The sequence below is a fragment of the Nicotiana tomentosiformis genome, chromosome 3, assembly GCF_000390325.3.
Source record: "Nicotiana tomentosiformis chromosome 3, ASM39032v3, whole genome shotgun sequence".
Taxonomy (NCBI): domain Eukaryota; kingdom Viridiplantae; phylum Streptophyta; class Magnoliopsida; order Solanales; family Solanaceae; genus Nicotiana; species Nicotiana tomentosiformis.
In genome coordinates, this window is record NC_090814.1 from 151,178,958 (window position 1) to 151,203,445 (window position 24,488).

The following is a 24,488-nucleotide window of genomic DNA, read 5'->3' on the forward strand; positions in this document are numbered from 1 at the left end:
ATTTTATTTTTTTCCTCTTTGAATTCAGGGTAGTTTAGTATTCTGTATTTAGTGCTCGATTTGGTTTTCTCTTTTTTATCTTTTCTGGGTTCAAAATTTTTTTTGCACTAGTACATATACTAAACTTAGTTTAGCTTTCCCCCCTTCAAATCTCTCTCTTAAAAAGCCTCAAACCAAGTTTCTCTCCACGATTAGTTCTTTAGTGCTTCTACATAAAATAGTCAAAAACATTTTTGAGAAATGTCTTTCTAGACGTTGAAAAAGATAATAGAGAGACATAAAAAGATTAAAGGAAATTGGGAGGGGAATAAAATATTCCATTAGCAAGAAGCCAATTATATTCTTTTTCCTATAACTAAGCTTATAAGCATCATCATTTTCTTGACTTGTATTAAAATAAGTAATTTAACAAAAAAATTCCCCCAAAAAGAGTAATAGAAAAACTCCAAAATACTTTTGCCTTCAAAAATTACTTCGGCAAATTCAAAAATTACTTCGGCAAAGTAGCATACCTCTATCGATTTAGCGATAACGATTGAGACTCTGCTTGAACTGCTTAATGAATATTTAATCTTAATTTTATTTGAGTACATTTTTTTATATTTTAAAAGATCTTTTTAATCACCGACTCATAATCATTAAATTTTCAAGGAGTTAACACGATAGCTATATATATATATATATATATATATATATATATATATATATATATATATATATATATATATATATATATATATAGCACGGTGCCCCCGCTGTGCTCAAATCCTGAATCCGCCTCTGATAGAAACCCGAGATGGATTCTCCTCACCAGCAGCCTCATCAGAGCTCATCGCACCCGGCTTGACTAGAGCAGTTTATATCTCATGTGTGATTTGTGCGTTATTGCACAGTAAGCAGATTATCCCGTGCGCACCCGAAGGATAGCGACTGCGGGTTTTTCTGAACATTTCGAAAAAGAAAAAGAAAAATTTTTAATCAATGCAATTTGACTTTAAAAAATGATAATTGAGGCAGACTTCCAATATTCTTAATGTACCATCCAAGTAACAAAACACAGCTACGCTTTATAATATATACTAGTAAGGTGTTGCCCGCGCACAGCACGGCCCCAACATGAAAATTTAGATTAACATCTAGGCTCCGGCAGTAAAAATGCATCTTGCTTCAATTATTCTCAAACCTAATGCATATAAGACCATACATACATTTCACATGACCAAAGCAAGATAATTATTTTTTAAAATAATATATATATACATGGTTTATGGATAATAGCTCCATAACTATTACCATGGCCAATTTCAGACTTTTAACTGGTGTAACTGCTAGATTTCTCTGCATTCACTGGATATGTCGGGTATCACCTGTCGGGTATGTTGATGTGGTATGCTGCAGAGGCCCGTTTGGTGGATGATAGATTGACTCAATCCCTTGGCATTATTTCCGATACTGCAAATTTTTGCCTCTTGAGGCTTCTTAGAAGCTGATTGATCATAAGCATGCTAGTGTGGCATGCCAGTACCTGTAGTCTCGGGCGAAGATTCTAATATTTCCAGGATAAAATTTGTCGCAGCTGGTTGGTGGAGCATATATCCAGCAGCATCACCCTTTTGATTTAGCTAATTCACGGTATTAAGTATTTCCTGAGTTTTAGCAAATGCATCCAATGGATGGCCATCCTTCTCCTTAAAATAGGATAAATCAAATGGGGCTACGGATTTAGCAACATGCATCCCTGAGGTAAGAACATTCATCCCGAGCTTCATAGCAAATTAAAACACTCCTCTTTTTCTAAAGAGAACATGAAAAACAGCAAGATGCATCTAAAAAGAACAACGATACCTTTTCTTTGAAGTCTTCTGGAAATTGATCATTAGCATCCCACAGTGTGTCAATTTTATCACGGTTAAGTATCTGAATATTTTGACCTAATAAAAGATGTGTTAAACATGGTTCGAAACATCATCTCTTCCCGGTCATCGTGCAAGATAATACATTCCAACACGACATCACCTTTTATACGGCAAATGATATGAATCTTAACCAGTTCGTTTTCTAACTGGAAAAATATGATCTGGACTCCAAATTAGAGGTTGTATACCATAAAAATTGGAGCAGTGTATGAGAGAAAGTCCGTATGGATTCTGTAAAGCATATCACTTATCAAAAGACCAAATACAACTAATTTTACCTAAACAAAAATATAAAAGGAGTTTTCTATAAAACTAAGATGTCAGAAATAATTCTATTCACTCTAAATCAAATATATATATCTTTATCCCAATGAAATAACACTCAATACATATTACCAGGATAAGTTATAACCAACATCACCGAAGGAAAAATATGAAAGCAATTATTGGTCAAATGAAGATGTCAGAAGCTTCAATAAATCAAATTGTTAGTCAATCATCAATCCATTATAAATCATATATAGCACCCCTAGTCATCCTAGTAGAGACAATACATCCCTTTTCCTCACTTTATATGCATTTACAAAAGAGTTTGACAACCCATCATCAAATTAAACAATGACTTTTTTCTTCAGGTGAAGCTTGTGAAAACGTTTTCTTTTTTGTTGGTTAGTTAGTGTGAAGTTTTTGGATAATATTACTCTATTTATATATGAATCCAGGAAAAAGTATGTATCATCCAACGAACTTTCAAACGTTACCTTCTTTCTCAAAGATAAGGAAAAAACATTTAGAGGAAAAAGATACATTATCTGCTTGTAGTGACGGATAACATACTTTTCTTTGGTGTAGAGAATAAAAATTTCGGAGATCGATCAGCAACTGTTAATGGATACTGTCCATAAATACGAAATATGGGTAGTCGAATCTTCTTCTCCCTAGTTCTTATCGAATCTTCTTCTCCCCAGTTCTTGTGAAAATAGCTGATGGTAGAAAGTTACAGCTACTTCTGCAATTTCCCTTCATCTTCTGATCAACTATATTGCTCGCTCTTGATATTATGAATGTTTGGTTTCCTGCTCCTATCCCGTATGACATTTTAAACAAAAGCTAAGCTAGAGTTTCCATCTTCTAACCATTTCACTCTTCCCTTCTGTTTTAAGATAAACCCTCAGCCTTTAAGCTAAATATATTCTGCAATAGATTTATTTAACTGGTTTCTGTTTTCTGAACTGTTAACCTTTATATATGTCTCCTCAAGCTGCTGTATTTTACAGTCAGTAATCCAGTAATATGTTTAACCAATCAATACATGTGACAAACAAAGTCTAACTTCCTAACCAAAAATATTTGCTATAAGTATAATATGTGCTTAGAAATGTCTGTTTAAGAGAACCGTCGTACCTGACTACTATTTTCCTAGTTATTTGATTTGAATATATACCTAGACCTTCCACGTAAGAGGTTACCCTACCACCTACTATTCATTTGAATAAAACTGCACAAATTGTGGAATAATTATTATGAACTACATAAACCCAAAAGTAGAGACTCAAGGAACACATCCTGTCTAAAATACTCTCTGGTGCTTAATTATCCCCATTTCCCAGTGGCATAGGGTATATGTATAACCTGAATACAATAACAACAGGCAGATATAAGCCTGACAGTATAGTAATTTGATTATACTGACAGAAAATAACACAGAGAATGCAAGCAAAGAATTCTTTGCTTGAGCAGTTGCAGCAAAAGAATGCTGCGGGGAAAAAGAATGCTATACCAATATGGTATAACGAAAGCAGCAAAAGTTTAGTGCAAGGAAAAGGAAAAGAATGTTTCAATTCCTTTTATCTGATTTCAATCGTGTGGAATCCAACTGATATCTGAATCAAAAATAATAACGACATAGATAACAAAGCTACGAAATTGGTCGCTTACCCGCCTGATAAACCGAAATAAGCTTTTATCTGGGAGTAGTCCAAGAAACACTTTCTCCTCTAGATTTTTGGATTGCCCACGTCATAAAAGTACAGGAAGAGATAAATCCTGGATAAATATAAGAAAATATCTAGTCATTGATAAGTAAAGAAAGGCCTCCTAGGAATTGTCCTGTATTTCTATTTGATATTTTTCCGCCTTAGATTTGAGTCCATAAGAACTATTCCCCCTCCTCCCCCCAATCCATAAATAAGAATGATGAAGTGTGGTATACATTCTAACATTGAAAATAATCTCAAGCATTCTTATCCTAGGTAATGATATGGACACACCGGGTATAGTTAATTAAGATTACGTCGTTAATTTGTCAAATAAATGTGCTCGAGTTAAGCGTTCACTTCAATATTTTGGCATCATTTTGGTGTATAACTAATGAAATAATATAGAAAATCGGTATTGAAGTGAGTGCTCAGTACTCTCCTTCGAGGCATACATTATTATCAACACTGTCATGACATGAACCTTAGACAAAAAGATATAGCCCAGCCTTCATATACTATTTTTAAGAAGTGAAAAAAAGGACCAACCCATAATTATTGGTCATTGACCATTTCGTAAAGACATATAAATGATGTGTGTGGTCATATTGACGCATACCTCATGCTATCTTCTCAGTCATTTGAATAACAATCAAACTTTGCTTTGTTATCAGTGAGCAGATCCTATAAAACAAATCAAGACGCATCCAACCCCGGAAAAAATCACCGCTTCGTCAATTTTGACATCAAGATAGTAATTCAAGGTTGTTCCTGTCATAATCAAAAGAAGAGTTCCAAATTAAACAAACTATGGTACTACGAATTACCTTTCACAGAGGACAACATTCATGAGTTGGCTATTTCAAAAAAGTTTATAAACCATTGAAGTTGAGTCTACTAACATCATAAAGATCAATCAAAACAAAGTACAACACAGTCTAATTTCTATCCATTCTGAAAGAGACTTTACATTAGCATGCAATGGAGGCAAGTAAATGCCTAAAACTTGAGCTCCGGCAAAATACAAACACTCAGCCAACGTAGTATGCATGTTTAAGAAAAAGGAAATCAAGAATCTTCTCTTGACTATATTTCCTGCTTTACAACTTAACTAAATATTGACTAATAACTATAGTATACAGCGCAGATATTGAGCAATATATTGCGAGAAGCTCAAGGTTCTGCAGGGAAAAAGCATTAAGCAAGCAGAACTCAGTATTGAGCACGAATTGAGTAAAATCCTGAGCTTTAACGGACTTTAAAGGAGAACAATAATTCATCTATAATTTTAAAATTCAAATAAAGTTTACCTATTTATGGTCTAATTTTATGCAAAGGAAAAAAGGAAATATTATATAGCACAATATCGGATTACACTTTCCTTTTCTCTTTTCGATACCATGGAATCAAAGGCCAGGATCACAAAATTCCCTCGACCTCAAAAAGGTTTACAACAAAAATTTTAAGATCGAAGTTTCTCAAATTTAGTGTCTAAATTCAAAGCTTTTCCCCAATCAAACTATTACGGTTTATCCGAAACAAATTTACCATCGGTCATAAAAAGAAAAAAAAAATATGTATTTCGTGAAACCAGCATACAGTGTAACCCTGAGTTAACAAATGCTTTGTTCCTCAGAGAAAGCAGCGGCAAAAACTAATCAAAATACCCAAAAAAGGACCTCTTTAAACCGGCAAACGTTGCAACCCTCGATTAGTTTTTTTACTTGAGATTTCACAAATCCAACTCTTTGAATTTTGCTTAAAAAAAAAAGTAAAAGGAGAAAGCAAAATCTGAATCGGCGATCCCCAACGCGGGTAACTATGAATTACCATGACATCCATTTCTGAATAGCAGAAATTATGCTTCACTCGATTGGCCACTTCTCATATAGTAGATAGGTGCACTTTTTATGGCTCGTTGGAGAATTATGTCAAACACATATAGATGGATAGAATACATAAGAAGATGAGCAAGAAATTAGATTGAAAGACAAATGGTAAACGTTTAGTAAAAACTTTGACTGATTCAACAATTTCCTCAGTAAGAGCAAACACAACTCGACAATTAAACTTCCTGTGTAGCAAAGGCCTAGCATCCCATGATGGCAGAGAGAAACACAAGATAAGAAGAAGCAAGCTCACACGAAAACAACAATCCAAACGATAAAAGTGACCAAAGGGTAAAGCTAACAACAAGAAGAGCAAGGGGAGACAGGGTTGCAGTCGCAGAGGAGTTTGAAGATTGTGAAACTTTTCATATGTTGCTAGATTGGCAAAAAAAGCATTAAAATAGGACGTGTCTCTGTGCTCACCTCTTAACCATATTCTTCTAGGAAAAATCAATTTACTTCCAAGAGTATAGAATTGAATTTTTAATAGCAAAAATCCAGTATATCAGAAAATAAAAAATTAAACAGAAAGACGGAGGAAAAGGCAAGGTGAATCGAATACCACACGGAATAATCTAAAAATATGTCACCACCCAACTGAAAACTGATACATTCAAGAATTTATTCAAACACATAAAGAGCAAAGTCTTAGCGTGAAGTAAAAGATGAAACAGAGAAATACAAGATGAGAAAAAGATAACTCACAGGAAAACAAAGATCCGGACTGGAAAATTCACCAAAAGTGTAGAGATAAGAACAGGAAAAGTGAGGAGAGAGAAGGTGAAAACGGAAATTTGCAGACGGTGGAGCTTTTCTGATATAACTCGGGTGTTAACCTTTTGATCAGTGAACCTCCATCTGCCAGATTTCTGAAAGACCTGTCTGCCTGGTACCGATAAGAACAAGAAGAGTGAGATGAGAGAAGCCAAAGAAGAGTCGATATAATCCAAGTGAAGCCAAAATAAAGTTAAATGGAAAGACAATATTGACCTCGAGGTGCCGAGCAAACATGTCGTCCAGGTGTGAGCTAAGTCCCTCTTATAAGATAGTAGAATGTACACATGCATGAATGATTTTTACGAGAATGACTCATTTTATGTTTTATTGAAATTTACTCTACTTTATGTTGTCGTTGTCAAATGATGCTATACAAATCAAGTGCCAAACAATTAAAAACTCATTCATGTTATAAAATAAAGACTATAAAAGAAATAAACTGAAAACAAGTATAGAGGGAGATTGATATTTTATTCAACTTCAAATTCATGTACATAATGAATTGAAAACTCCTCTATTTATAGAAGAAAGGAAGCAGCTGCGAGGTTTTTCAGAAAGCAGCTGCAAGGCTTTTCTTTAGCTGCTTGTAAGCTGTCTGCATGAGCTGCTTGCAACCTGCTTGTTTAATAAGAAGCTGCTACAAATCATTTCATTGAGTTGTTTGCAACCTGCATCAGTTGCTTGTAGATAAACTTCAACAGAGTACTAAATGGATAATCTTCTTCAGGAAGATTATCTATATCGGAGTAATAAATGAACATCCACAATATAACTATTTTCATAACACTCCCCCTTGGATGTTCATTAAAAGATAATATGCCTCATTAAAACCTTACTAGGAAAAAACCCTGTGGGAAAAAATTCTAGTGAAGGAAAAAGAGTACACATATTTAGTAATACGGATTGCTAGCTGTCTCATTAAAAACCTTATAAGGAAAACCTTGTGGGAAAAAATCTTAGTAAGGAAAAAAGAGTACATCGTGTATTTTACTTCCCCTGATGAAAACCTTGTTTCAAATATTTAAGTTTCTGCATTCCAATCTTGTATATCATCTTCTCAAAAATTGAAGTTGGTAAAGATTTAGTGAATAAATCTGCTGGATTGTCACTTGAACGGATTTGTTGCACATCAATGTCACCATTTTTCGGAAGATCGTGTGTATAGAATAATTTTGATGAAATGTGCTTCGTTCTATCTCCTTTTATAAATCCTCCCTTCAATTGGGCTATGCATATAGCATTATCTTCGTATAAAATTGTAGGTCTTTTATCACATTCCAACCCATATTTTTCTCGAATAAAATGAATCATTGATCTCAACCATATGCATTCCCTACTTGCTCCATGAATAACTATTATCTCAGCATGATTTGAAGAAGTAGCGGCAATAGATTGCTTTGTGAAGTGTCATGATATGACAATACCTCCACATGTAAATACATACCCGATTTGAGATCGAACTTTATAGGGATCGGATAAATAACATGCATCTGCATAAACAACAAGATCTGCACTACCTTTGTTGGCATAAAACAAACTCATATCAAGAGTTCCCTTTAAATATCGCAATATATGCTTAATCCCATTCCAATGTCTCCGTGTAGGAGAAGAGCTATATCTTGCTAGTAAATTAACAGAAAATGCTATGTCAGACCTTGTAGCACTAACAAGATACATAAGTGCATCAATTGCACTGAGATAGAGTATTTCAGGACCAAGGAGTTCCTCATCCTCTTTTGGAGGTCAACGGATCCTTATTCACTTCAAGTGATCGAACATCCAATTGGTGTACTTAATGGGTGCGCTTTGTCCATGTAAAAGCGTTTTTAAGACCTTTTCTGTATAGACAGATTGATGGATAAAGATCTCGTCTGCTAAATATTCAATTTGCAGACTAAGACAAAGTTTTTCCCTTTGGAGCTCTTCTGGAGTTCCTATGATATTTATGCCGTTAACATAAACAACAAGTATAACAAGCTATGATGTTGTGTTCTTTGTAAAAATGCATGGACAAATGCCTTCATTTACATAATCTCCATTCATCAATTCAGTGAGGCGATTATATCACATGCGCCCAGATTAATTTAAACCGTACAAAGATCTTTGTACTCTGATTGAATGCATTTCACGATGCTTTGAACTATATGCTTCAGGCATTTTAAATCCTTCAGGGATCTTCATATAGACTTAATCAAATGAGTCATATAGGTTATGCCTTGCATTTAGATGGCATGACATCTTCAGGTGTCTGGACTACAAGTCCGATCCTCACAATCTTTTACAATATTGTGCACTATATTGCATCAAATATATCGTCGACGATCATTTTATATCGGTTCGCAAGTGACATAACTTGTTGAGATCTCATCACTTTCTTTATTTTCAGGTACCTAAACTTCTTCCGGAGTTTCATGAAATGTTATGTCGTGGAATCTTCCAGAGCTTATTTCCTCCTTATTATGATCATTTTGATCATTTGCTCCTATTCTTTTCAAGGATTGTTACCTTTGGAACCGTTTGGTCTACCACGCTTCATGCGTACAGTAAACTCTATCCTTCAGGGACTTAATTTTAATAGGAGAATTTGCAGCTGAAATATGATATTTAATTTTGGATCAACAAATACTTCTGGCATTTGATTTGAATTATCTTCTAAGCGAGGATCATATTAATGATAATTCAAATCATATAGCACATTTTTTAGTTGTTTTATTCCATCCCCCAAATGTTAGAAAAACTAACTCATATCCTCAATCTTATTTGAAAAACCTATCTTTGTGCATTGTGGTAGAAAAATTAATCATATACCACACATCAAAAGTTATTAGATAGTAAAAATATTTGGTTTCTGATCCTAAACCAATTATGAGGGGAGGACTTATCATATTTTGTTGGTCTGATGCATACAAGTGCTACTGTATGCAATTTAAAAAATCTTAGACCAACACATGAGGCGTTGTTCTCATAAGCAATAGTTTAGCCATTAATAGGAGGTATTCAATGCTAAACTAGCTTGGATATAAACCAGCATCATCAAGATGAACTATCTTGATTTCATAATCTGAAAATTATGTTCTTAATTGAGAAAGATAATTTCAAATGCCAAACTATAGGTTGACAATAAACATACATGTAACCATCTTATATATGCATTTATAAGTGGTTCACATGATAGGTGAATGTGCCCCTATTCACCTTTTATATATTCCATAATTCGGGGATTTTAGTCTCAACTTTAGCTGGTATAATCAAGTTAGTATGAGAACAAACAACACAAGAGAATTCTTGAAGAATCTTCTAGTTCTTCAGTATATGCTTATCTGAATTCTCAAATAGCTCATTTAAAGATGGCAAATGAAAACTTCAAGTTTATCATAGCATGTGCTATCTCTAAGTAAACTTCTGGTTTACTATGGCATAATCTTTTGCATCAGTAAACTTCTGATCTACTGTGGCTACTTTTGTATCTGTAAATTTTTGATTTACTGTAGCCACTTTTGCCTCAGTAAAACTTCTGATTTACTGTGACTGCTTTTGCATTAGTAAACTTCTGGTTTACTGTGATACATGATATAGTACAACTTGAAGAATAAGGCGGGTAACTTCTCACATACATATTATTTTACCCCATATGATTGTGAAAACATGGAGATTTTCAGTCTTCCAATCATTTGTGGTCTCAATATAATAGCCATATGTATCAGTAAACTTCGGGTTTACTACAACATATGTTTTGACCATAATTATATAATATGAATGACATATTTGTATATAAGCTCTTCGAGAGCCTTTCTTTATTATCCACAATCTAATATTTACTAGACACTACTGGTGTCATGTGTCTTCTAGACAACAATTAGCTCTTCAAGAGTTGTTGATACATTTTGTACTATCAAATATTGCTCAGACACTTTTGGTATCATGAGAGAAAATCATAATCAAATGAACAATATAAAATTAATTCTAAATTTGTAAATGACGAAAATTAAGAATTATAATATTTCTACCACTAACTTTGTGACAAATATCTCCTTTAAGGAGAAATATCATTAACATCTGAATATTTTGTATCAATACGGCAATCACATAGTCATTGCATCTTTTAAGAAAAGATACACGAGTTATTATTTCCTTTGGGGAACTCAATAATTAACCATAATATATTAATGTGGTTGTAGTAGAAAATATTTTACAAGAATGCTTTTGCCTTAGAATGATACTTAATAAAATTATCCAAAATATTTTACGTACAACAGATACGTGCGACAACGATCTTTATGCCACAAAAATAATATTTATATCATTTGTTATTCTAGCTCTTCCGGAGGTGAGTTGTGGTATTTCTTCATTCACTACCGGGAATGGAAATGTGCTTCAAAAATAATTTTGAATAGCTCATTATTTTATTTACGCACAGAAAGACACAATTTCATAATATTTTCCTGCTTCGGGAGAAAATTTCAATTGTGTTACTTCTTTAGGAGCAAATTAAAATATGAAAAATTGAGTATATATTCTCTCAATCATATTACCTCGTCTGGAGGTGAATTATAATATATTTACATCAAGAGCACGTTCATATTTACGACTTTATTAATATTATCACATTCACTTCAGGGAATGGATTAATATTTATCAAAAATTCTCATCCTTCAGGAAATCGAATATAATTATCTGAACGCGCATTAATCACATCAATTGTGATGCTTTAACCTCTTTTAAAATATTTACTACTTCAGGAGCAAATCGAGGCGTGCATGTAATATAGAGAATATTTCTCTAGCTTATCTTTAATTGTAACCACAGAAAACCTAAATTATCACTTCTGGTGGTTAACAAAATTTAGTTACAATGAGATATACGAAACATAACCACTTCTGGTGGTTGTATATTTCTTGCAAACTCTGCTGAAGTTTAAGTGGATCTAACAATGATATCCACTTTGTAATCCATTATTAAGATAATTAGGATGACAATAAGCACAAAATAACTATTGTATACATGTACGTAGACCGCAATCGTTTGCCATATAAAAACTGGTGTGTCTCGCTACCATATAACAACTTAAGTAAAATCAATTATTTTTTTCAATTTCACGAGACCACATCCAAGTAAAACGGCATCGGCATCATTAGTTGGCTAGAAAGACAGTAATTAACATATATGATAAACATATATTTATTCAAGCTCAAAAGACATAAAGAACATAATTTAATAGTAGTACTTATCTTAAGAATACCAGTAGGATTGCATCTCAGGTGTTCAGAGAAATGAAATTTATAACAAAGACTCACCAATTACGTCACGAGAGAAGAAGCACTCCACCTTTATTTGCCGAGTTGCCTACAGTCAATTGGTGATTTTCATTCTGATAAAAATACTTTCAGACTGATGACAAGATTAGAAACTCGTGCTGATAACGTGTTATAAAATAAAGACTATAAAAGAAATAAACTGAAGACAAGTATAGAGGGAGATTGATATTTTATTCAACTTCAAATTCATGTACATAATGAATTGAAAACTCCTCTATTTATAGAAGAAAGGAAGCAGCTGCGAGGTTTTTCAGAAAGCAGCTGCAAGGCTTTTCTTTAGCTGCTTGTAAGCTGTCTGCATGAGCTGCTTGCAACCTGCTTGTTTAATAAGAAGCTGCTACAAATCATTTCATTGAGCTGCTTGCAACTTGCATCAGTTGCTTGTAGATAAACTTCAACAGAGTACTAAATGGATAATCTTCTTCAGGAAGATTATCTATATCGGAGTAATAAATGAACATCCACAATATAACTATTTTCATAACAATTTATACACTTTTCGTCTTAGTATTTCTTTCTTTCCACCGAATTTCGCTTTGCGTGACTTATGCAAAAACTAACATGAAGTTTTGACTTAATATTTGGAGTAAATTGTAAAATATTCAGGCTAATAGTATGCTTAAATGAAGAATAATGCCAACAGAATTAAAAGAATATTTCTTTCGCTTACGAACATTTGCACTAAGGTAAGACTATCGTGCGAAGGGTTAGAAAGAAAAGAAAGGCAAAAGGCTCTCGTCTCTAAATATATAGTTTTACTTTTACACCATCAATGGAATTTTACGACAAACTTTTCACTAAAAATTCGAGCACTATCGTTGAATACAAAATGACAAAGCTCAGTTACTTCGTTGAGAACTTTCTAACTCCTTTTTCATTACTCTTATATCTATCCCTTTGTTTTGCATTGTCTTTATATTTCCATGTGAAATAACAATCATTCAGAAAGGCCTAGTAGGCTAGCATTAAACGTGTCCCAGTTCTATCTTCCTAATTGTTTTAATTATAAATAATCCAAAAAGGATATTTTATATCGAAGGACCTGTTATATCTCTGTATTCGAAAATATATTCAAAAGCAATAGCAATAAAAAAATCAAAAATGTAGAAGAACAGAAAATGAATCCGAGCCCACTGAATTCACAGTGTTTCCTTAAGGAACTTAATCCCCTCTTAGTACCCGAGGTTTAGGATTATTTTCTCCCATGATAGAACGGATAACCTCACCGGTGTAGCGTCTAAAGAGTTACAACTCTTCAGGTAAGGTTGCAATTCAAAATGGTTGTTTTATAAAAACGGTCATTTATGCAAACCGTCAAATTCAAATTATAACGGAAAAATTAAAACAGAGGAAAATTAAATTACCGTTACAGTAACGGTCGTCCAAAAAATTAATCAATCAATCGATCATTTGACCAAGTCCAAATCTGAATCCGAATCCGAGCCGAGCGAGCGAGCGACGACGATGGCGCGAGACTTGCCTTCTTCTCAACTCTTTAAGAGCTAGAAGAAGAGCAATTTTATATATATATATATATATATATATATATATATATATATATATATATATATACATCAAAAGTCTTTTCCTCCTCCAATATGAGACAATGTCCCTATATATATATATATATATATATATATATATATATATATATACATCAAAAGTTTTTTCCTCCTCCAATATGAGACAATGTCCCTCTGTCAAGAAGGGAAAATCAAATTTTTATTTTTCCCTCAATTTCCCATTCACCCTCTTTTAAGCTCTAAGAGGCTTAAACCCAACAATCCCCCACATGAATGGGGAATGGCTATATCACGGAAATATGCATGAAAAACTATGTGATTTACAAGCAAGGATTAATCGCATCTGGATAAGTAGGTTTCCCTTTGAACTTTCCGTAGTGAACTTATGTCGGATATACTCGATCAATCGGTAGATTTGATATCTTTGAACCGTCGAACTTTGGTGTATACCTAGACAATCATAAGTCACACAATCAACCCTTAACCGTCTTTGGTTCTCATTGTTGTGTTCGTTTTAGCCATGAACATCGCCTGATTTCATAAGTGCGTAGAAAACTAGCCTTACAAAGTTTTCCTTAAAGCGGCTAATATTTCACACTTACATATGTGATTCCTAAACGTGTCATCCCGTAGATACACTGTTTGATGTACCCCGTATCAATTTAGAAACTATTAAAAAGCCTTTATGCTTTATCCTTTGTACTAAACAATGTATCATCACAATTATGGACCAAAATTTTAGTTGACAATGTTGAACCGTCATTAATGACTTTATTTGATCTCCTTGAACCTAGATCTTGGGATCTCCAGTCTTCTAGGTAGAGTTACCGCCACAATGACTTGTCCTCGGCCATAGTCCCATTCCCCTCGATGATTTCTCAACTACCTCTCTAGTCAGGCCTTTCGTAAGTGGATCCGACAGATTGTCGCTTGACTTTATGTAATCAATTGTGATGATCCCCCTTGAGAGTAGCTGCCTAACAGTTTTATGTCTTCGTCGTATATGACGAGATTTACCGTTATACATGACGTTCCCAGCCCTTCCAATTGCCGCTTGACTATCGCAATATATGCATATTGGTGTCAACTATTTGGGCCAAAATGGAATATCTTTCAAGAAATTCCGGAGCTATTCAACTTCCTCGCCGGCTTTATCTAAGGCTATAAACTCAGCCTTCATAGTAGAGCGGGCAATACAAGTTTGTTTGGACGACTTCCAAGATACCGCTCCTCCACCAATAGTGAATACATATCCACTTGTGGACTTAGAATCAGTTGAACCGGTGATCCAATTTGCATCACAGTATCCCTCAATCACTGCAGGATAATTACTGTAGTGCAAAGCAAAGTCTTGGGTATGTTTTAAATATCCCAAAACTAGTTTCATCCCCATCCAATGAGATTGACCTGATTACTCGTGTATTGACTCAATTTACTTATTACACAAGCTATATCTGGTCGAGTACAATTCATGATATACATTAAATATTTCAGCACACGAGCATAATCCAATTGTGATATGCTTTGGCCTTTGTTCTTTGCAAGTGCAAGATTCACATCAATCAGAGTCTTTGCAACTTTAAAATCGAAGTACTTGAATTTTTCAAGCACTGTTTTTATGTAATGAGATTGCAACAAAGCCATACCTTGATAAGTCTAATGGATCTTAATACCCATAATTAAATCGACAACTCTCAAGTCTTTCATATCAAACTTGCTAGTTAGCATACGCTTGGTCGCATTTATGTTAGCAATGTCATTACTCATTATCAGCATATCATCCACACATAAGCAAACAATGACTATGTGATTTGCAACAGTTTTAATGTACACACATTTATCACATTCATTTATCTTAAAGCCATTTGACAATATTGTTTGGTCAAATTTTGCATGCCATTGCTTGGGTGCTTGTTTTAGTCCATAAAGTGACTTAACAAGTCTACATACATTCTTTTCTTTACCTGGAACTACAAACCCTTCAGGTTGTTCCATGTAAATTTCTTCCTCCGAATCTCCATTTAAGAAGGCCGTTTTAACGCCTGTTTGATGAATTTCAAGACCATATACTGCAGCTAAGGCTACTAACGTTTGTATGGACATAATTCTTGTAAATGGAGAGTATGTATCAAAATAGTCAAGACCTTCCCGTTGTCTATACCCTTTGACCACAAGTCATGCCTTATATTTGTCAATAGTACCATAATCTTTCATTTTCCTCTTAAAAATCTATTTAGAACCCAATGGTTTATTGCCTGAAGGAAGATCAACCAATTCTCATGTATGGTTGTTCAGTATGGATTCTATTTTAATATTGACTGCTTATTTCCAAAATAATAATTCCAAAGAAGACATAGCTTCTTTGAATGTTCGAGGCTCATTTTTCAATAAGAAAGTTACAAAATATGGTCCAAATGAAGTAGACGTTCGTTGACATTTACTCCGTCTTGGATCCTCCTGATTATACGTACTTTCTTTTGTCTCCTCCCGAGGTCGTTTAGATCCTTCACCAATCGACTCACATTCCTTTTTATACGGATATATATTTTCGAAGAACTCAGCATTATCTGATTCTATAACCGTATTATTATGAATGTTGGGATTTTTCTGATTTATGCACCAGAAAACGATATGCTTTACTATTGGTCGCATATCCTATGGAAACACAATCAATGGTTTTCGATCTTATCTTTACCCTTTTGGGTTTAGGAACTTGCACCTTTGCCAAACACCCCCACACTTTAAAATAATTCAAGTTGGACTTTCTTCCTTTTCATTTTTCATATGGAATGGATTGCATTTTGCTATGGGGTACTCGATTTAATATCCGATTAGCCGTAAGAATAGCTTCCCCCCACAAGTTCTGGGGCAAACCAGAACTTATCAACAAAGCGTTCATCATTTCCTTTAGTGATCGATTCTTTCTTTCCGCAATCCTATTGGATTGGGACGTGTAAGGGGCCATTGTTTGATGAATAATTTCATATTCTAAACTTATCTCTTCAAAAGGAGATTCGTATTCACTACCCCTATCACTTCTTATCATTTTTGATTTTCTTGTTAGGTTGCGTTTCAACTTCATTTTTGTATTGCTTGAATGCAACTATTGCTTCATCTTTACTATTAAGTAAGTAAACATAGCAATATCGAGTACAATCGTCAATAAAAGTTATGAAATACTTATTTCCACCGCGAGATGGTATTGACTTCATGTCGTAAATATATGTATGAATTAAGTCTAAAGGATTTGAATTCCTTTCAACTAACTTATAAGGATGTTTAACATATTTAGATTCCACACATATTTGACATTTTGATTTGTCGCATTCAAACTTAGGTAATACTTCCAAATTAATCATTTTCCGCAAGGTTTTATAATTGACATTTCCCAAACGTATATGCCATAAATCATTTGACTCAAGTAAGTAAGAAGAAGCTGAAATTTTATTATTGTCAACAACCATTACATTCAGCTTAAAAAGGCCCTCAGTAAGGTAACCTTTTCCTAAGAACATCTCATTCTTACTTATTACAACTTTGTCTGAAACAAAAATACATTTAAACCCGTTCTTGACGAGAAGTGAAATAGAAACTAAGTTCTTCCGTATTTCAGGAACATGACAAACGTTGTTCAGAGTCACCACCTTGCCAAAGGTCATCTTTAGGAATATCTTTCCATAACCTTCAATTTTGGTTGTTGCAGAATTTCCCATAAAAATGGTCTCGTCGGGTCCATCGGGAGCATATGAAGCAAATGCTTCTCTAACAGCACAAATATGGCGGGTGGTACCAGAATCAATCCACCACTCCTTAGGATTTTCCACTAAGTTGCATTCAGACAACATAGCGCACAAGTCATCAATATCATCATTTGTTTGAACCATATTTGCTTGAACCTTTTTCTTCTCTTTCTTTGGAGCATGACATTATACAGCTTTGTGTCCAACCTTTCCATAGTTGTGACAATTTCCCTTGAATTTCTTCTTTCTGGATATTTATTTAGTCCATAAGACTTCTTCCGCTTCTTCGGATTAGTTGGAGCAGTTTCAATAATATTTGCTCCCATAATTGTTAAGTTCCCACGTGTCTTCTTTTCTGCAACTTTATTGTCCTCTTCGATCCTCAATCGAACGATGAGATATTCGCGTTTCATCTCTTTGTGCTTGTGTTTCAAGTAATTCTTAAAGTCCCTCTATAAAGGAGGCAACTTCTCAATCATTGCTGCAACTTGAAACGCCTCATTGATGACCAAACCTTCAACAAAAAATTCATAATTAGTAACAGAATTAATACTTTCAACATAAGCATTAATTCGGATTATACCTTCAGCAAGGAGATCGTGAATGATAACTTGCAACTCTTGAACCTGGGTAATGACAAGCTTGTTGTCTACCATCTTATAGTCCAAAAACTTAGCTGCAACGAACTTCTTCAAACTGGCATCCTCGGTTTTATACTTCTTTTCCAACGCCTCCCATAGTTCTTTCGAAGTTTCCACATTACTATAGACGTTGTAAAGATCATCCTCCAGTCCGCTAATAATGTAATTCTTGCATAAGAAATCTGAGTGCTTCCATGCCTCAGTCACCATAAAACGTTCATTCTCAGGAGTTGATTCCGGCAGAACTGGAACGTCCTCTTTGATAAACTTCTGTAGACTCAAAGTAGTCAAATAGAAGAACATCTTTTGTTGCCACTGTTTGAAGTCAATCCCGAAAAGTTTTTTGGGCTTTTCCGACGGAGCCGGTGGTGGCACAGAACGACTAAAAGACGCAACATTGCTCGTAGAGCCAACCACATGATTTTCTATTTCTGTCATTTCTGTTAATCACAAACCAGAAACAAAATAAATTAACGGTGAAGTATTAAAATCTTCAAACCAAATAACTTTATCAAAAACAGATTATATACAAATGTGAAGATTTTATTTCTTCAAACCGAATACAAAAGGAGTAGAAAATCCGAAGATTTTAGTCTCTTTACAAATAGAATATAAGATGAATACAAAAAAATAAATTAAGTTCCTTAAGCTTGTTATATCTCTGTATTCGAAAATATATTCAAAAGCAGTAGCAATGGAAAAATCAGAAATGTAGAAGAACAGAAAATGAATCTGAGCCCACTGAATTCATAGTGTTTCCTTAAGAAACTTAATCCCCTCCTAGTACCCGGGGTTTAGGATTATTTCCTTCCAAGATAGAACGGATAACCTCACCGGTGTAGCGGTACTTCAAACTCCAGTGATCAACGAACTCAAAGAGCAGTAGTAAATCACACTTGCTGTTTTCTTTTCTGTTAAAACAATACAGAAAGAATAAGGAGACCTCAGAATTTTCGTAAGAAAAATCTGACGGAGAGTTCATGTATTTATGGCCAAAAAATGTTGGGTTATATTGAAGAGTTACAATTCTTCAGGTAAGGTTGCAACTTAAAATGGATGTTTTATAAAAACGACCATTTATGCAAACTGCCAAATTCAAATTATAACGGGAAAATTAAAATGGAGGAAAATTGAATTACCGTTATAATAATCGATCATTTGGCCGAAGCCGAAGCCGAGCGAGCGACGACGGCGACGCAAGGCTTGCCTTCTTCTCAACTCTTTAAGAGCTAGAAGAAGAGCAATTATATATATACCCATCAAAAGTCTTTTTTTTATGGACCCAAAAGGTCATCTTATATTTTAGAACTCGAATCTGCGCTCTTAAGCCTTAAAAATCTCATTTTTACCCTCCTCGATTTTGCGTGCGCAGTCCGGGCAGGTTTTCGAAAAAGCTTTTATGTTAAAAACTAATGAAAATAAGAATTTTTGCCTTAAAAGTTGATTTTGGTTGACTTCGGTCAATATTTTTGGTAAACGAGCCCGGATCTATGCTTCGACAGTCTCGGTAGGTCGGTATCGAATTATGGGACCTGAGCGTATGCCCGAAATCAAATTTGGAGGTCCCTAGCTTGAGTTATGAATCTTTGATAAAAATTAAAAGTTTGAAAATTATTTATTTTTAAGAATTGATTAATATTTGGCATTGTTAGTATCGGGTCTCCCTATATGTATTTTGGTATGTATTTTGGCATTATGATATTTAAGACATGTCTGTGAAATTTGGTGAGAAACGGAGTTGATTTGGCGTGATTCGGACGTTCAATTGAGAAAATAGAAATTTTAAAGTGTTCTTGAGAATTTCATTTGAATTGGTGCTAAATTTAGAGTTTTAGGTGTTATTTTGGCGATTTGATCGCGCGAGCAGGTCCGTATGATATTTTTAGACATGTGTGCATGTTTGGTTTGGAGCCCCGAAGGCTAGGGTGAGTTTCAGATAGGTCACGGGATATTTTGAACTTTGGAAATCTTGTTTTTCTGCAGAATCTGTGTTCTGGCATGTCCTTCTTCGCGTTCGCGAAGGCACTCTCGCGAACGCGAGGAGTAAACTTGGCAGCTGAGCATTTCTTCTCCGCAAACGCGAAGGCTTGGTCACGAACGCGAAGCGATGGAGGCGTTACCCTTCGCGAACGCATAGCGTTAGGCACTGGGGATGGGGAGTCAGCCTTTTCTTCATTGCGAACGCGAGCAATGTCTCGCGAATGCGAAGACCAAGGAAGAGTAGCCTACGCGAACGTGAGCACTCCCTCGCGAACGCGAATGCTTGGCAGGCCATACACTTCGCGAATGCGACAGTGCTCTCGCGAACGCGATGAACACTGTCGCCCATCACTTAACATAATCCAAATCGGGATTTTTGCCAAAAAACTCATTTTTCTCAAAAATCAAACGGTGAGGGGTGATTTTTCAAGAGTCATTCCTTCCCCAAATTGTTGGTAAGTGATTCTAAACCATTTTCTTTCAGTTACCCATTACATTTCTTGAATTTTCAACCTAAAATCTAGAGTTTTCATGGTACAATTAGGGTAAAAAAATAGGAATTTCGGGAATTTAGACTTCAATTTGAGGTCGGATTCCAAAATTAATTACATATTCGGGCTCGGGGGTGAATGGGTAAAAAAAATTTGGTCCGAACCTCGGGTTTTGACCAAGCGGACCCGGGGTCAATTTTTCGATTTTTTGGAGGAAAAATTAAAAATTTTAATTTATGAAATATAATTGATTCCTTTAGCAATATTTGATATTATTGAGTCATTTTTGAATAGATACGAGTGGTTCGGAGGTGAATTCCAAAGGAAAAGCTGTGATTGAGAATTAAGTGGCCTTCAGAGCGAGGTAAGTATTGTGTCTAACCCTGACTTGAGGGAATTAGGAACCTTAGATTATTTGCTAAGTGAAATTCATGTGAGCGGTGTATATGTGAGGTGACGAGTACTTATGCGCCGCCATCTTACTTGTTTTCCATGTTTCTCTGTTTTTCTTATATTGTCTTATTCCTATGCCAAATTACTACGTGTTATACTGGTGCTATTCAAATTATCGTTCTTATCATGTTTACGGAACTTTCTGATGATAATTGAGTTTTTATTTCAAAGTTGAGATTGATATTATGGAACCAAATGTTGAAGTAAGGTTTGTACTTATTATTCTATTTCCCTGTTGTTATTCATACATTGCATTATGGTAAGAGAGAGTGTTAATGCACGAAGGATGATGCCGTACCATATTGTGAGTGTTAATGCATGAAGGGTGATGATGTGCCATATTGTGAGTGTTAATGCACGAAGGGTGATGTCATGCCATATTGTGAGTGTTAATGCACGAAGGGTGATGCCGTGCCATATTGTGAGTGTTAATGCACGAAGGGTGATGCCGTGCCATATTGTGAGTGTTAATGCACGAAGGGTGATGCCGTGCCATAATATGAGAGTAAAAGTACGAAGGGTGATGCCGTGCCGTTTCTATTAATTTTATGGGGAGATTGAGAGTAAAAACACGAAGGGTGATGCCGTGCATTTTTCTTTATTGTATTCATTATTCCTGTTAATTCATGGTATATTGACTGCTCCGCTGATCATTCTATTGTAGTTCTTTATCTGTATTCCCCTTAGTATGTCTCCCCTCCCGACATTTCCTATTTAGTTCTTCATTCCTGTTATTTGCGTATATACTGTTAAATTGTACAGGTTGATTGTAGGTGCCTTGCCTTAGCCTCGTCACTACTTCGTCGAGGTTAGACTCGATATTTATCAGTACATGGGGTCAGTTGTACTGATGCTGCACTTTGCACTTTCTGTGCAGATTTTAATACCGGCTCAGGTTGATCGAGATTTGCTATTGGTCCGCTATCCGGAGACTCAAGGTAGATATATTAGCGTTCACAGACCTTGAAGTCCACGTCTATCTTTTTATGTCCTACTGTTTTCTTTCATTTAGACAGTTGTATTTCTTTGAGACTATTACTTGTAGTAAATTCTAGAATGCTCGTGAATTGTGACTTCAGATCCGGGTGGTAGTAATTAATACAGTTTTATGATATTCCGCACTTATTATATTTTATTTTAGTTAATTATTGCTATTTACTGAATGGAAATAAGAAATTGTTTTAATGATTCTCTAACGTTGGCTTGCCTGGCAAGTGGAATGTTAGGCGCCATCACGGTCCCGTCGGTGGAAAATTTCGTGTCGTGACACTTTTCCTTCTCCAATATGGAACAATGTCCCTTTGTCAATGAGGAAAAATCAAATTTTTATTTTTTCCTTCATTTCCCATTCACCCTCCTTTAAGCTCTAAGAGGCTTAAACCCAAAAGGGCCAATTGTCTTTGATTTGCTCTAAGAGGCTTAAACCCAAAAGGGCCAATTGTCTTTGATTTTGCAACATGATACTTAAATTATCAAGTCACATCATCTTCTCCAATTTGAAGCCACAAGCCACCTTGCGAGTTCAAATTCTATTCATAAAGAATATGATTTATATGAACAGAAAAGCGGGAAAAAAAAACTCCAAATCTGAAACAACGATCATGATTTTGCTCCAGGAGTAGGTAAGAGGTTTTATTTCTCTCCCAAAATTTGATTTAGCAAAAATTCAAGAACCACGACAACAATTAAAACATAATAAAATGACAGATGACGAACTCACTTTTGTCTTCCCTTAGCTAACTTGATGAATTGTTAAGTATAGTAATGTCAAACGTTTCAATTAAATCCCCAATGTCAGTTAAGGAATGTTTTCATTTTATTTATGTTCACCATCAAAATCGGATAATAATTAAATTTGTAAGTAATTTTAAGTATACGCGGATTAATTTGATACAAAGTAATAAATTAAGTCAAATTGAACAAACAAAGATAAAATAGATTCAAACCATACTGGGAGGATAGTTCGAGCCTTATTGAAATATTAAAATATTTACCCTCGATCCAGGCTCGCTATGGCCAGCACTAATGAACAAGAGAAATAGCTAATAACACAGAAAATAATAATATATTGCTTTAGAATGCCTGTTACAATGTCGCCATTGAATACAAATCATCTCCTTTATATAGTAGGAGAGTTTCATCCCTAATACAATTCTAAAAAAGGTAAAAATCATCTTTTTCGTTAATCATTGATCTGCTGCCGATACGGTCCGAGAACCACCCCGTGATATCCGGTCGGACGCGGATATCACGGCCCTTCGTTAGTCATGTGTAACCATTTGCCGATGCTTTTTCGAGGTCTTGGAGCTCGAACCGAATCCGGAGGCGTGGTCTCGATAGCTCCGGTGGTAAGCTCTGTTCGGGCCTTAGCACTAGAGGTATATCCGGTCGGTCTAGGATATAACGGCCCTCCGTTGGTCGTGCTTGATTGCCCGACCATGTTGTTCGAAGTCGTTCAAAGCTAGCACCGATTCCGAACCATGACTCGATGAGACTCTTGCCCTGATTTCGGTCCCTTATCATCACGTCTCGAGCTTGGCTTATATTGTCGGAGATCGGAGATACCATGAGCCCGATTTTACCCGTCTACAGTTTCCATCCTGGTGTCTAGTACTTGTTTTGGGCCGACTAATTTGAATTTACCCGTCATTCATGAATATCTCAATTTTAGGGGTAAAGATAAAGTTTCTCCTTTCTATTGTATATTTCTTATTCTTTTTAAAAAAATTAACAGCGATAAAAAGAGATATTGTTAATATAACAAATTGAGTGGTATGTTTGAAACAAAGAACTTCTAGTAGGTAGCATTCTATCCCGTTAAGGTCGAGCAGCGGAGTTAGAATTTGAAGTTTATGGTTCAGGATTTTATTATTTTTAAGTTAGTGAGTTTTAAATTAATAATTTATACATATTTAATAAATTTTTAAGTATAAGATAGTAGCTGAATATGACCCTGTATATCTGCTCTCAAAATATTTATAAGTGGTTAGATGTACGGCTATTTGGGTTAATTGTTCTTACGGTAATAGGCCTGTTTCAGTGCTGTTGGGCCCAACTCCTATTATTGGGCCTTCAACAAATTAGACCTCGTAGTATTTTTTTTGGCCGAAAGTACTTTTTGGCCAAAAATTGAGGTGTTTGGCCAAGTTTTTGGAATGAAAAAAATACTTTTGAGTAGAAGCAGAAGTAATTTTTGAGAAGAAGAAAAAAGTAGCTTCTCTCCAAAAGCACTTTTCTTAGAAGCAATTTTGAGAAAAATATAGTTAGAAGCAGTTTTCAAAAGCTTGGCCAAACACTAATTACTGCTCAAAAGTGCTTTTCAAATTAATAAACTAAACACAAACTGATTCTCACAAAAATTATTTTTAAAAAAAATACTTTTAAAAAAAGTAATTATCAAAATAAGCCGATTTTAGAAGCACGGCCAAACAGGCTTTGCTCCTCGTCTTGCTGCCCTCATTGCAGAAAGAGAGCTGCTTTTCAAGAATATCAGTTGCTTTTGTCCCGTAAGAAATTTAGTGTAAGAATTTGTTGACCTAAGTATATTGCATTTGTACTCCAATTTTTTTTTTTTAATATTTATTTTCGTGTTTTGTAACTATGTAAGCCTCTGCAATTCACTTTATGCGCTTTCTGCTATGTTAATTATTTACAAAAATTGGTCATTAGAAATGTTAAAATTTGAAATCTTTCATTTATATTTATATAAAAATTAATTTAGATATATTATATGATAATATAGTAGTACTTCATATTAAATATTAAGGAGCCTAAGGCAAGGGCTTCA

General features: G+C 34.9%; 1 protein-coding gene and 1 long non-coding RNA gene across 4 annotated transcripts; both read right to left on the reverse strand.

Annotated features, from left to right (window-relative positions):
• Positions 1 to 987: 987 nt before the first annotated feature.
• On the reverse strand, positions 988 to 6,787 carry LOC104100890 (uncharacterized). 3 transcript variants are annotated; one of them, XR_011415088.1, is made up of 5 exons: positions 6,487 to 6,787; positions 4,512 to 4,663; positions 3,859 to 3,962; positions 1,846 to 2,147; positions 988 to 1,738 (listed from the first exon to the last, which is right to left on the reverse strand). It is a non-coding gene; the product is annotated as an uncharacterized lncRNA (long non-coding RNA). The 3 variants fall into 3 exon arrangements; XR_687359.4 differs by having other exon boundaries at positions 3,855 to 3,962; positions 6,487 to 6,786; XR_687362.4 differs by having other exon boundaries at positions 1,846 to 1,931; positions 3,855 to 3,962; positions 6,487 to 6,777.
• A 10,801-nt stretch (positions 6,788 to 17,588) lies between these two features.
• LOC138908693 (uncharacterized) lies at positions 17,589 to 18,215 on the reverse strand. The gene has a single exon (XM_070199376.1). The coding sequence runs from the start codon at positions 18,213 to 18,215 to the stop codon at positions 17,589 to 17,591; it is 627 nt and encodes a 208-aa protein (XP_070055477.1).
• Between the last annotated feature and the right edge of the window lie 6,273 nt (positions 18,216 to 24,488).

Excerpts from the sequence above, each read along its gene's own strand:
- LOC138908693 (XM_070199376.1), bottom strand. The coding sequence starts at position 18,215 with ATGACAGAAATAGAAAATCATGTGGTTGGCTCTACGAGCAATGTTGCG.